This window comes from Vombatus ursinus, unplaced genomic scaffold (genome assembly GCF_900497805.2).
Source record: "Vombatus ursinus unplaced genomic scaffold, bare-nosed wombat genome assembly UNPS02014878.1, whole genome shotgun sequence".
NCBI lineage: Eukaryota > Metazoa > Chordata > Mammalia > Diprotodontia > Vombatidae > Vombatus > Vombatus ursinus.
In genome coordinates, this window is record NW_020954656.1 from 47,815 (window position 1) to 62,505 (window position 14,691).

The window sequence follows — 14,691 nt, forward strand, 5'->3', positions numbered from 1 at the left end:
TTAGGGTTTGGTTTCATGTGTGCCCACTAGTTTCAAATTCAGGTCAGAGTCATTTAGTTAATCTTCTGATCCATTTAGTTGGCATTATTAAACTTATCTTTCAAGAAGATCAGCAGTTCAAGACTAGCCACAATCTGGTGGCTTTTTCTTATGAGGTTAGAAAAGATTATCCACTACAGGGGCTGCTGGGTGATTCATAGAGATCCCAGCTTTTACTCTGCCCATGGAAATACCACCAGGGCTGCTGAGATGGCATAGGGATTTGTTGGTACCACGAACCCAATCTCAGACCAGTGGAGCCTGCCCCATTAGGGGATAATGTACCCATTCTTTTACATGGGTTCTTTGGCTTCATCTCATAGCACCATAGAATGTCGTCGTTGCAAGGGTACCTGAAATCAAATCCAGCTCCCTTATTTTACAAATAAGCAAACTGGGGTTCAGAGAAGTGGCATAACTTGTTCAAACTCACAGCTTATTGGAGTGAGGTCATTTCATTTCCCGTTCCAATAAAAAAAGCTGAATTTTAAGTTGAATGCACAAAGTAATGTAAATTTTGAAGTAAATTTTAAAATCTCAACTCCATTGAAATATGACTTGTACTAATGACATATTAAGCCAATATGTTTTGGGCTCAAAAAGAAAACATTCCTTGAATAAGGACTCCTCAAGAAGCCCTATAGCCTCTAGACTTATTAGATTCAAATCTCATTTTTCTACCAAGAGATACTATGATTTTCAGTTGGGCTAAGGATTAACCAGAAATGTAATTCACAATTGACAAAAATGACCATCACTTGGTCTGCCCTAAAAGAACTTAAGGTCATAAAATAGTTATGGATATCTAGCCATATGTATAGATACAGTTTCCTGGAGTGGATTTGTGTACAAGGGGAAGGGAAGAAATATTGATGTGACACCTACTATCTACAAGGCACTGTGCTCAGCATTTTTTTTTTTTTACAAATATCTCATTTGATCCTAACAACAGTCATGGGAAATAAATGCTATTTTTTATTCCCATTTTACAGATGAAGAAACTTAGACAAACAAGGTTAAATGACTTGCCCAGAATCACACAGGTAGTAAGTATCAGAGGCCAGATCTGAATTCAGGTTCTTCTGACTCTAGGCCTAGCACTCTGTTTACTGTGCTTACCAGCCGCCTCTCAATGTGGAATGTGCTCTGCTGCAACCAAATTAAGTTTAATTCTTGATTATATTTTTTCCAAATTTTGTTTGTTTCTCAAAATGAAGGCCCAGTGAAAAGCTAAAACAGGCCAACTTGGTCTAAGTAACAAGGTTAGCAGTATTGTTTTCAAAAAAGGGATTTGATTAGTGAGTATTCTTTAAAGGAAAAAGTTAATAATTTTTTGAATTCTCACTTCAATTTTGTACTTTTTCCATATTTCAGATAAGTTGTCTTTTTAATACTATACCCCATTAAGCCAACTTTTTGTTCAAAAATTCACCAAAAGTGCATCATATGCTGGAAGGATGATTTCAGCTTGAACTCCTCCCCACAAATAAAATGATCTAAAAATCTTGATTAACACTATGTGTTCCATCACAAATCTCCTTTTACACACAAGCCACTCCCTCCAATTCACTGTTTGAATCCTCCCTCCAACAGTTACTCACCTAAACCCTGCCCCCAAAGAGACATCAATGGAAAGTCTGAGAAGGCAGCAGCACAGAAGTTTCAAACCCACTTGAGGCAAGAAAATGTTTTTTCTTTCTGTATGTTGTGATTGATAGACATTTTTTGTGATCCCATCACAGAGTGGTGAATCTTGATCCAGGCAATTCCATATGGAACCTTGATCAGACACTTCACCCTTCACCCAGTTGTTAGAATCACCCATTAAATTCACAAATCCTTCTCTGCTGTGAGCACTATTTCCTATAGCTACCACGTTGGGAAGGTCAATCCATTCATGTCCATGGTTTCTATGAAAAATCATATAAATGCCTCAAGTCACACACACAAGTAAGAAAATGAAAGTAGTTGTTAGGGGAGAGCACTACCCTATAGCAATCCACCACCCATTTATAAGTTTCAAAGAAATTTTACTTAAACTCTGACCCCACCACCACAACAAATAAGGGAAGCACAAAGTTAAGATCTACAAGTTTGAAATATTTCAATTTTGACTTCAGAGTTCAGCTATATTCCAAAGGTACCATATTTGTCTTCTGTTTTGATTTTTTTTTTTGAGAATGGTTTGGGAGAAGAAGGCAGAAGTCAATAAGTTGATAACCACTTATGAAGCACTTACTTTGTGGCAGGTATGAGCACTGGGTATAAAAAAGGAAGGCAAAAATTGTCTGTGCCCTCAAGGAAGTCACAGAGACAAGCTGTGTGTAACTAGATACACACAAGATATATACAGTGTAGATAGGAGGTAATCCCAGACGGGAAGGCACTAGTAGTTGGGGTGGGGAATGGCTTAGGGCAGAGACAGCCTCCTACATAAGATGGAATTCAAGTTGAGTCTTGAAGGAAGCCTTTAAGAGGCAGAGATGAGACAGGAGAACATTCCATAAATGGAGGACAAAGACACAAAAATAGGAGGTGGAGTTTTGTGTATAAGGTACAGAAAGTAGGCTTTAGAGCTGAATTGTAAAGTGTGAAGTATAAGACTGGAAAGGTAAGAGGGAGCCAGGTTCTGATGAGCTTTAAATGCCAAATCAGAGGGACTATATCAATATCTATATATGATGTTGTGGTGGTAGATGAGACGAGTGGCAATGTATGGAATATGAGGAGTAAGTCAGAGTCGAGTCAAAGTAACACTGGATAACTGTGGGAGGATGGCAATTCCTTCAGCAGTAACCGAGAAGAAAGGGGAGAAGGAAAGGAAGACTTGGCTCCATAATAAGAAATTGGGCTGAAACATAAAGAACTTTGTCACTGTCCTATATGGTGATCAAGTACATGTGAAACTCTTGAACCAAGCCCAGCATCTTTAATCATACTGATCTAATTGCTAGCTTCTCATCAGACAGATCTTTGTCATTGTATGACTAGCAAAATTAACATTTTCTATTACTCCATGAATTAGTACCATATGGTAACCCCAGATGATGAACCAAATATATTAAATGCAGGGCACTTAGTTGTATAGCACTCAGGCTCCAGCTTGATGCAGTTCCTTCCAAGTGCCTCATTAAATTAAGAGCAACTTTGACCATCTGACGTCCATCTACTTATCCATCCAAATAAATGTTACCTCTCTGAAAAATGCACCAACTCTGATAGGGTTAATATTTTGGTAATCAAAGTAATACACCCTAATTCTCATCACAAGCATGGATAAAGTGATTTTTATTAAGCATTGGTAGAACACGTCAGATTTGCCAAGCGTTTCTCAGTCCTGATGAGTTATCCCTTACAAAAACCCTATTCAAGGAGCTACCATTTTAGCAACTTAATTTGGGATTGTTAACCCTATAAACGAAGGAAAAAACTGAAATTCATGAAAGTTTACACTAATAGCCTCAAACCCTAGAACATGTACCAGGCCCTAAACCAGAGCTTTTCACATATAACTTAATATTAGACTGATTTATAAGACTAAAAAGTAATTGCATATATCCTTAAAATAGTCACCATTTGGAATTTTTTGACCACTAAATAGAAGTGCCCATTACTTTGAGAAAACGGCCATACAGCACAAATATCTGCCTATGTAGGCCACTGAAATAATCCAAAGCTAATTGAAGGAGTATTTATAGGCATTCTTCTCACAAGTCATGACTTCTACCTTACAGATCAGTACAAGGATTTCATTCTTATTTTCAGCTAACTCTCAGCCTTTTCACATGGATATCAGATATTGAGAAAGGACAGGGCCTCTGATTTTCTTTGGAAGCCTAAATACATAGTCATTGGTTAACCAGCCTGAAAAGAAATTCATTGCAGATATCTATCTCATTCACAAATTCCCAAAAGCCATTCTGAAAGACAACCAAGGTATAATGGAGAATAGCTTTAGAGAAGCATATCCAAGCACAGAGTCAAACCTTAGCAACATTGTGAGAAACTTCTTTGAACTTGCTATATAAAACAATAACTGGGTTTGAATGAGAATGACTGGAAATATGTTTGCACTCCAGAGTAGAGTTTCTTTCATAGTAAACTTTAAAATGGGCATTATGGGGAATTATATAATACATTCCTTCATCCTGCCCTATCACCTAGATCTCAGGTTTCAAACCGCTCTGTCTTTATATCTAAGCAGGCATAGGTAAGTTAAAGCAAAGAAATGCCATGCAGTTGCTCCATACCCGGAGCAGAATAAGGACAATAAGATCCACAGGTCCTGAAAGCGGTGAAGAAGTACTGGCCATTGTACTTCCTCACTGAAAGTGTTATGATGCTTGAGTTTGGTCTTAGAGCAGAATGCTTAGCAGTGTCCATCCCTAATGTATGCATGGAATAAACCACCAATTTTGGGCAGAAGGCACACCAGTTCACAAATCTGTACCATATTTGGCCAGCTGAGCAAGAATAACAAAAAGTTAAGTCCTGCCAAAGCTAACACCCACTTTCTACTAGCCCTAATAAGGGAGGTAAGAAGATAAGAAAAGAGTAGAATCCATAGTTAATCCCAAGTCCTTGTTTTAGCCATTCATTTCTACTTTGTCCCCCATAAATCCTTTTCATCTGAGCTCAGATTAAATACCCAAGAGTTGTCTACATGGGCAAGATTCCTGATCGACACTCTTCCTTGTTACTGCAAGTCATGTGTCAAGCAGATACCCAAAATCTCAATGAGTAATTCAGGTATCTGATATTGGAGCTGAGAATGAATCTAAGAGATTTACCTCCTAAGGTCATAAGAATCACTGCCATTTAAATGAAAAGCATGGATTTATGAATTTATAGTATACATTTTTCTAATGATTATAGATATGCTTGGTTCTTCCCAATAGAATTAACATTTTCTCTAACCTTTTCCTTTAAGAAAGCAAGGTCTTATTTGTATCAGAGATTCTTAACTCACAGTTCATGAACTTAAAAAACCTTACTGTGATGACTGTATTTTGATATAATGGATTTCCTTTAGAATAATATGTATTTATCTTATGCATTTAAAACATTATTCTGAGAAGTGATCCATAGACTTCACCACACTGCCAGAGGGGACCATGACACACACAAAAAGATTAAGAACACCTAGTATAGATCAAGGAGAAAGGTATTAGGGTGGCCAAGTCACTACTTTTGCCTTTCTTCGTATCCCCAGAGCTTAGCCCAGGGCCTGACAAATAATAAGCACTTAACAAATACTTGTTGACTGATTTACATGTTTGGCTGAGGACTGCCCCTCAATTCTATTCTTCTCCACTATCATCATATGCTTTCCTGACTTTTCTTACAAAGGAATTTGTTACAACCCCTATCTCCACTCTTAAAAAAAAAATCTATAGTTTAGCTTCCTGCCTCCTTTTCTTTTGTAGAGCTGAGTTACATTATCACATGTCACCAGTAGGTGCCACCATCTAACATATGTTACATCCTAATTTGAAAACTCGTTAAGCTCTTGGGTTTTTTAAATAAAACTAATGTCAAATTTAATCCATTCCTTGAATTTAAAGTTACATTAAAATTCTTATACCAAATGGGGGATAGATGCACATAATACTAATTAAGAAATAGCAGGGCGGAGCTACTTCACACAAATAAAAGAAAATTCCATTTAGTAATATTTTACATATCAGTATAATAGCATTTTCAGTGTTTTCCTTTGTGCACATAGAAGAGTGCAAATGTGAAGTGTGACTATAAAATAATGAGGTTAGTTTTCTTTACTTTATTACCATCCTATCTGTATGTCTGAACTGAGAAAAAGATGCATCTTCTTGGGCTTGGGAGACAGTGAGGCAAAGATAGAAATTGAAACAATAAAAACAGTGATCAAAATGCAGGAAAAATAATGACAGACTTACAGGTTTATCGTTTACAAAGTGCTTTACATATGTTATCTTACCTGATGTCCACAGCCAATCTATGAAGAAAGTACAGCTCTTACTTTCCCCATTTTATGAGGGTTTCTCCATTTTACCTAAGGCTTAGAAAGATTCAAGTACTTAACCCAAGGTCACATAGCTAGTAGAAAGTTAAGTCCTTTGAAGACAAGGATTATTTCATTTTTGCTTATGAATCCCCAGCCCTTAGCACAGTGCCTAGCAATAGTAGTAGTAGCCACTTATTGAAAGTTTTTTCAATTGAATTCAATTGTAAGTATCAGAGTCAGGATCAGAGCACAAAGACTACTTTTAAAAGGTTAGGATTTGTAATATATTTACATCCTATTTTCATTTTGAAATGATCAAGTTTTTAACTTGTTAACTTTTGAGAAACTTAACATACATGTTTTGTATTTTGGCACACACTTTTTAGCTGCTGTGATTTCATTGAAGTGTGTATTCTTTCCATGCCTTTTTATCTTGCTCAGCCCTTGTCTGGCCCCATAGAAGCTTTAACCCATGTACTGAAGGCCTTCCTCTGGTTCTTTCATTATCTCACAACTTTGCACTCATGCTGTTGATCTGTCATATCTCATTCTTTACACATAAAAATCCTCAAATCTCAAAGTTCCAAGAGCTATCAGCAGTCAGCTAATGCAATCAATAATGAGTCTCCCTTCTACAACACCCTCTGCCCAACCTCTGCTCATCAATCCTGAAGAGCAGCAAATTTTCTACTTCCCAAGTCAGTCTATTCCATTGTTGGACAGCTCTAATTTCTAGGAAAATTTTCTGAATTCCATGTCAATGTGAAACTTACACTTAAAAATGCTCTTTTAAACACCTCATATATTGGATATCATGCTTTTATCAGTGATATTTAATAGAAGTATTTTCCCATTCTATAACTAGTCTTCTAATTCTGTCTCCCTTGATTTTATTTGTGGAAAATTTTTAAACTATATGTAACCAAAATTGTATGTTTTCTCTCTCCCTTGTATCCCTTCTTTAGTTAAGTGCATGGCCTATCCCTGAGCTTAAACACTGAACCTCCAAGTTTCTGGGGCTTCCTTCAATTATCAGCTAAATTCCCATCTCCTACAAGAAGTCTTTCTCCATCCTCCTAAATCTTAATGCTTTCCTGAGTAGACTACCCCAAGTTTATCCTGTATATAGCTTGCGGATACCTAGTTATTTACATGATGTCTCCTCTATTGTCTTGAACAGAGAGCTTCTTGAAATCAGAGCTTTTTTTTTTTTGTTGTTGTTTTAACTTTTCTTTGCCTTAGTGCAGTACCTGGCACACAAGCTCTTAATAATTGCTAAATGGTTAGTTGATTTATTTTAGTGATCACTTCTCTTTTTAAAGGCCCTGAAATCATTCACTTAATAGTACTCTATAGAAATTTTCTAATAATTGAAGGTAAGCTCACCAGCCTATAGTTTTGTGATCTGCCTTCATCCCTTTTTGAAAATCAGAACATTTGCCTATTTCTTGTGCTGCAGTATCTCCTCTATTTTCTATAATATTTCAAAGATCAGTAACAATAGCCTACAACTCAATGATCACCAGTTCTTTCTACCACCTGCTCCTCTAAGCCCAGTGACTTAAGTGTGACCACTCTACCTCTTTTTTGAGGCAATCAGGGTTAAGTGACTTGCCCAGCGTCACACAGCTAGTAAGTGTCAAGTGTCTGAGGCCAAATTTGAACTCAGGTCCTCCTGACTCCAAGGCCGGAGCTCTATCCACTGCGCCACCTAGCTGCCCCTCTACCTCCTTTTATAGTCACATAGTTCATCCATTATGTCTTTTAGACCACTTCTTGAATAACAGTCCCTAGCCTATTTCTGTCCACTGTGAAGCTTCCCATTGCTCTTTGAATTATCTACATTTTTAACCCTTCTAAGAACTTCACAGAAGACAACTAGTGTTTGTTTTTTTGTTTTGTTTTGTTTTTTTAATGGGCTTTTGTTGCATGGTTGTCTTTGAGACAATTGAAACTGCTGCTTAGCTTCCCAGATGGGTTACAGCTAGGTCAATTACACTAAATGCCGTCTTCTATTCATTTTCCATTTGTTATATCCACCCAATACACATGCATGCACATGCACACATAAGCATTTTAAATATGGTGCTGAATAGTAAACATGGCTGTAGGCAGGTATGCAACCTCACCCTGACCTGCCTATTCACAAATAGGTCCAGGCAGCCAGTTGGGATATAGAGAAAACCAAATTCCAAACTTACTCAGTGACCTAAGGATCCTTTGACCAGAGCTTAAGCAATTCACTTGTTTTCACTTCCAAACTTTTGTGTCCACTGTTAGTTTCCTTCTTCATTTCTGCATCTCTCTGATTCAAGAAAATGTATCTCTGTCCCTCAACTTTATATAAACAAAGGCAAATGATTTGATGACTATAAAGTAACAACACTGCTATCCACCTAGCAGCTACAGAAAGCCTGCTTCACTAGTTTAAAGTCCTCTTTCAGCTCTAAGATTCTAGGAGTAGACTCTGAAGGCATGTTTGGTTCTTTCCTTTGGATAGAATCACAAAGTTCTAGCATTCAGGAGACTAGCACAACCATGAACAATTTCTTAGGACTTTTTTTATTATCTTCTTACTCAATGACTCACAGTAGATAAAATTCACAATACTCATCAGAAGCTGAAAATGAATTTGAATACAAACTAACAACAACAGGAATTCATTCATTACCTCCCTACCTCAACCACAGGTGATCAGACAGGTAAAATCACAACCAACCATTCTTAACCAAGCCATATGTTTTGCTTAGAGTTGTCGAGTGGGAAGACTTAAATGATGCTTTCTGTCAGAAGCACTCTCATACAAATGTTGACATACAGGGGTATCTCTTTCCTACTTCTTTCCAAAGCTCATCAACCCCAAGAAAACTAACTTCACAAGCAAGCTCACAGTATTTCATCCTCTCTCCTTTGCTCTTTCCTCATTTCCCTTGAATTTCTTATAACATCAGAATCTCAATCTTCCCAATTTTAGGGACATGTAATTGTTTTACCAACAAACTTTCACCAACACATTCAATCCTTTACTGGATTCAGTGTAACCTTATTGCATGTTCATATTCATATTTTCATCTTATTTAATGGAAAAGATAAAGTTTTTTTTTTAAAGATCATTAAAGGGGCAGCTAGGTGACACAGTGGATAGAGCACCAGCCCTGGAGTCAAGAGGACCTGAGTTCAAATCCGGCCTCAGACATATAACACTCACTAGCTATGTGACTCTGGGCAAGTCACTTAACCCCAATTGCCCTAACCAAAAAAAAAAAAATCATTAAGAGCCTTCTACACTCCCAAGCTATTTAGTTCATTGTCAAAACAACTTATTCTGTTAATTATTCTTGGGCTTGGTTTCACATTCAGTACTTTTATCTCTTAGATTATTGTTGTCATTTTCTTTACCTCCATGACTGAGAAAAGACAGAAAAAAAAGAGTACTAGAGATGTCCCCAGCAGATACTGAGACTGTTGTCACAAGTTCAAAGTCACATTTCACTCAAGATTGCTATCCCATAACACTGGCCCTTAGTGAAGTTAGCAAAGCAAATACTTGGCTCTGAAGTCTTGGACACATTTCCCTTAATTTCCCCCAATGGGTTGATTCAAATAGTTTTCTATGACTCCTGCATCACCTACATAGTATCCACACATGTATCTGACACTTCAGTGTAAGGTGATAGAAAATATAGACTTGAAAGTAGTTGATTCTGTGCTTGGCTATGATATTGATATGCTGTAATCACCATCAGCAAAATGTGTTGTTCAAGCTCCTTACTCAAGAAGCAAGAACAGTATTCTGGGCACTTATGGGAAGAACTTAACTGTGTCCTCGGTTTTTCTTTCTCCATTTTCTTTATGCAAGATAAGATGATAAACTTACTTGCCTTTAACTCCAATACTTCATATGATCTGATATTTTATCAGTGATGGTATTTTCTCACTTAGGAAGCACATGAAAGCCCATCTGGTCCTTAATAATTTCATAAGTTGCTGTGGGGAGAAAACCATTACCACCAGGCCTTCTGGTGATTAACCTCTCCAATACTCAGTGAGATTGGTCCTTTTGGTAGGTGGATGACAGATCCACAAAGCATCACTGGCCCTGTAGTCAAAGCTTTTCCAATTTGAAAGCATCTTCCTGAGGTTAAGCTTGTATTGGCATAGCCTTTGAGAACACAGGACCTTAATAAAAGAACAGAGAAGTTTGATGAAGACCAATATTATGAGTAAATGCCAAAAGAAATTTATGTGTCCCTGGATTAGATGAAATATGGATCATTTGTTGCAAGAACCACTGATAATTTTGATGCATCACATTTTAAAAATGAATTTAGTAGATAAAATCAGTAATCATATGCTAGATTTTGATTATCTGAGACAACATCCCCTTCAGACTGTTATTTGGAAAGGCTGAGCACTATTTGCATAAAATCTGTACTGCTAAATTTAAAATGGACACAGGAGGACTAGAGACAAAGATTTCTAGATCTATTTAATTTTACCACAGGAAAGGACTTCCGTGGTTATCCTGTCCAAAGCCTTCATTTTACAGATAAGGAAACTAAGTTACTCAATGGTCATAATAGCTAGTTTGTTATAGAGCTGGTACTAGAACTTTTTGCTCTTATGCTCTGCAAAAATGTTTCTAATATACTTTATTGGATCATTTATGCAGGTGTGCCCTGTACCTTTATATTGCAGTTAACAATAATAATAAACATTTATAGAGCTCTTCAAGGTTTATAAAATGCTATACATGTTATCTCATTTAATTACAGTGCCAGAAAGAAAATATTCATGTGATAAAGTAATTTAACATAAGGAATTTACTTTGTTGAGTTCATTCACTGCATTTTTCCATTTGCATCTTGGAATTTCTGACCTTGAAAAGATCTCATGACATTAAGGGACTCTACCGAACTGGTCTAGAGTTCCTCACACACTAAATGAATGGATTTTACAGGCTATAGTTCAAACTAAGCTAAACATTTATTTCATGAATTCATCCTAAACTACTTGCATTAAGTGTCCTAATTTGAATGAGTCATAAGTCTTTATCTCTCCTGTATGTATACTATACTTGGCTCCTTCCCTTTTCCCAGAAAAGTTGTGATTCTAGCCATAAGAGTTCCAGAAATCTTTTGCATGTATATAAGTTCTTATAGGCACAATGAGTTTTTAAAAAAAAATTAAGCTTGCATTTCCTTGAGCTTCTCAACCAAGGAGCACCTAATGTTTTACGTGGATTACTGAATGCTTTAAATATATTAAAAAAAGAAAAACACTGGAAGACCAGAGAGCTCTATTGTTGCACCATTGTGCCAGGGATCTAGGAGAAAGGTAAAATATTTGCCCTCTTCTAGGTTTACCTGAAGAATCTAGAAATTGAAGTTTCCATGTAGGGATTTGAGGAGAACTGCTTAAAGAGTGACAAATGTCAACAATATTTAACATCCAATTTCTTTTGCTGCTGCTGTATTTCCAGGTTTTCTAAATAACAAGACAGAAGCAAAGATTGTGATGTGATATCCATCCACAAAGTATCTCCTACCCATGCCACTGCTAGAGCCCTAGGGCCTTTAGGGTCCACTCCTGTATACCATCACCTAATTCTTCTTTGTTGAAATAGAAATTGAAATTGGGTGCACAAGGCTTTGGTCAGGTTAGTCAGGAGAGGAGACCCCAAAGAGGTGCCTTGTTCCACTCTTAGTGTTCAGGGTAGTATCTGCTGAGATGAAAACTCTATCTATAAAGGAGTTAGTACTTCCCTAAAATAATTATAGGGGAAGGTGGAAATTGTACAACCAAAAGACAAGAGAGAACTGATTATTTGAAGTATACATTAAAGATAATTAAATTTTTGGTTGATCTTATGCCTATAAACACAACTCCACCACAATGTTAATTCCACTAACTGGTCTTCAATTTATCTGAAACTATTCACACTAGTGCAAGGGTGGGGAACCTGTATCTTTGAGCCACATGTGGCCTTCTATTTCCTCAAGTGTGGCCCTTTGACAGAATCCAAATTATTCTGTCAAGTTTGGATTCAGTCAAAAAGCCACACTTGAGGACCTAGAGGGCCACGTGTGGTCTTGAGGCTGCAGGTTCCCCATCACTACACTGGTGCTTTGTCTAATGTGTATTGGTGATCACGCTCAGTTTTCAGAGATGCATGAGTTTGAACCTTAATGGTAGTATATGGACATGTGACACATACAATAGTGGTTATCTTACTTTTTTTATAGGACAGCATCAAAACATGTAAACAAAGACCTGGGAAACATGGAGGAAAACAAAAAATTAGAAGAAAACAATCACAAAACAGAAGCTTAAGAGAAATATTTTTCCCCCAATTGCTGTTACAGGTAGGTGAACTTTACACAAGGTCTAAATGTAATGACTTAGTGGGTAAGTATGAAGTATCCTAGGAGATTAAAGGAAAAGAGACTTTGAGGTTCTCATTTCACAATTCTGGACTTCAAATCCTGAAAGAGATGTTAGGAGTAAAACACAGCACTTTAGTGAGCCCAAAGATTGGAAATTCACAGAATAAAAAAAACCATTGTCCTTAGAATAACCAATATCACCCCTGAGATTTTAACTTTTGCCTTTTTGACCTCATTGCCAATAGGATTTCAGAATCCCAAGAAACCTCATTCTATGGGATGATGTTTTAACGATATTGTGAGAGTATTATCAAGGTTCTAATGGTTTCATTTTGGGGAAAGAAAAGGAAGAGGTTCATGTAAAAATATAATCTAAGCATTTTAATGCAGAAGTTTTGCTTATGAGTGATACAATATTTATCTAAACTTCCCTTGAAAAACTTTCCAACACAAGGAAAGCAGCTCACTCTCAGCCTTTATCTATAACTACAGTGAGCGATTATATATCTGTAGAGGTATGTGACTTCTGTATTTCATTCTCTAGTATTAGAGAGGATGATAATTAGGCAGTTATAGTTACATTTTCTCACTTTTCATGTTCCCATGGCCCAGACAGACATAGCATAGGTGGCAATGTAATATGGTAGAGTAAGAAGTGACTTTGGGGCAAGAAGATAGAGGTTTGAATCCCATCTTTGTTTCTTATAGCTGTCCTACCTGTCATCTTGCACAAGACACATTATGTCTTCCTCGCTTAGTTTCCTCACCCAGAAAATGAGAGGATTAAATAAATGATCTCTAAGGCTCTGCTAATGTAACTCAGTAGTGCAGTGGATAGACTCCCAGGCCTGGAGTCAGGAAGACTCATCTTCCTGAGTTCAAATCTGGTCTCAGACTCTACCTATATGACCCTGGGCAAATCACCTAACCCTGTTTGCCTCAGTTTTCTCATCTTTAAAATAAGCTGGAGAAGGAAATGGCAAAGCACTCCAGGACCTTTGTCAAAAAAACTCAAATGGGATCATGCCTGAAAAATGACTGAACAAAAGGCCTCTCTAAGCTCTAGAACATATGAGAATTTGGGGCATTAGTGAGAATGATATACACTGCTAGTCTATGCATATCATTTGGAGTGTGAGGCCCATGTCCACCACAGTAGATAGAAGGGTCATTACGGTTAAACCTGTAAGGTAAGGTTTGAAGTGGAAGAAAGCAAAGTGGAATCTGGTCACGGGGTAAGAAAGATGTAGGAGTGAAGGGGAGGCTTATGAGAGAGAAGATCCACAAATACCTCCAACTGATTTGATGTCACATAGGCTTGTTTTAAAGATCAGAAGATTGGGATGTCAAAGTGCTCAGCACCTGAATGCCTCTTACCCCTTCTCAAACTGGAGCTCTGACTTTCAGGTTTCTCAAATTTACAACTCAGAGGAACATTTCCATGTCTTTGCTATACGATTCATTTCACTATCCATTTTCTTTAAAATTGGGTATGATATTTTCAGAATAAGATTTGAACTTCAAATTATTTTCCTTCTGGTTAGGGAAGGTAGAGTATGATTTTGGGGAAAGGGCAAGTACTTTTACCCAATACATAAATGGGATGAAATGCTTGGTGTTCCTTCTGTGTGTAGGTCTTTCAGATTTGTCAAAGTTAAGCAATTCCCCTCCTTCAACACCTCCCCTCCAACAAAACTCTTAACCAATCTCAAATAAATTACTGTAGAAAAGATGCATAAACTTAAGAATAGAGCTAGAAAAGAATCAGGTCAAAGATGAACTTTTCATATATATGACAACATTTGTCCCCAAACTGCAATTGACAGATACATATTGATTGTTAATGGTAATTTACCTTGGTTAATTTCTTTTCTTTCCACATTTTCAGAGAAAAAAAAACATATAGACCAATTGAAGCATGAACGTGGATTGTATTTAAGACATATACAAAGACATTGACAGCTATTCATGGTTCAAGTGTTAAGCAGTTCATTCTACCAAGCTGTCACAAGATTTTAGAAAATTATCTCAAGTAAAACAACATAGAAAAATTAAGGAAAAAAAAACAAATTTTGGCAGCCATGATAATAGGTCACTATGTTGTGTTCTGTTTGAATTTTTTTCTGTAAATTTCTGCACTGAGAATTTCTTTTTTTTGTTTGCCTTTTATGTAAATTTTTTACGTAGCTATTTTTATACACTATAAGGCTTTGTTCTGGGAGTTGCTGTTAATCTGATGTATAGTGTAATGTTTTTATTTCAATTGTTTTTTATGGATACTCT

General features: G+C 36.9%; 1 protein-coding gene across 1 annotated transcript in view; it reads left to right on the plus strand.

The window, feature by feature from the left end:
• The window catches only part of LOC114028337 (CD166 antigen), a gene marked incomplete at its 5' end in the record, with an annotated part of 55,653 nt that extends 43,266 nt beyond the window's left edge, over positions 1-12,387 (plus strand). The window contains one exon of the mRNA XM_027842589.1: positions 12,268-12,387. Coding sequence (XP_027698390.1) covers positions 12,268-12,355 — 88 coding nt within the window. The remainder of the gene's footprint in view (positions 1-12,267) is intronic.
• Between the last annotated feature and the right edge of the window lie 2,304 nt (positions 12,388-14,691).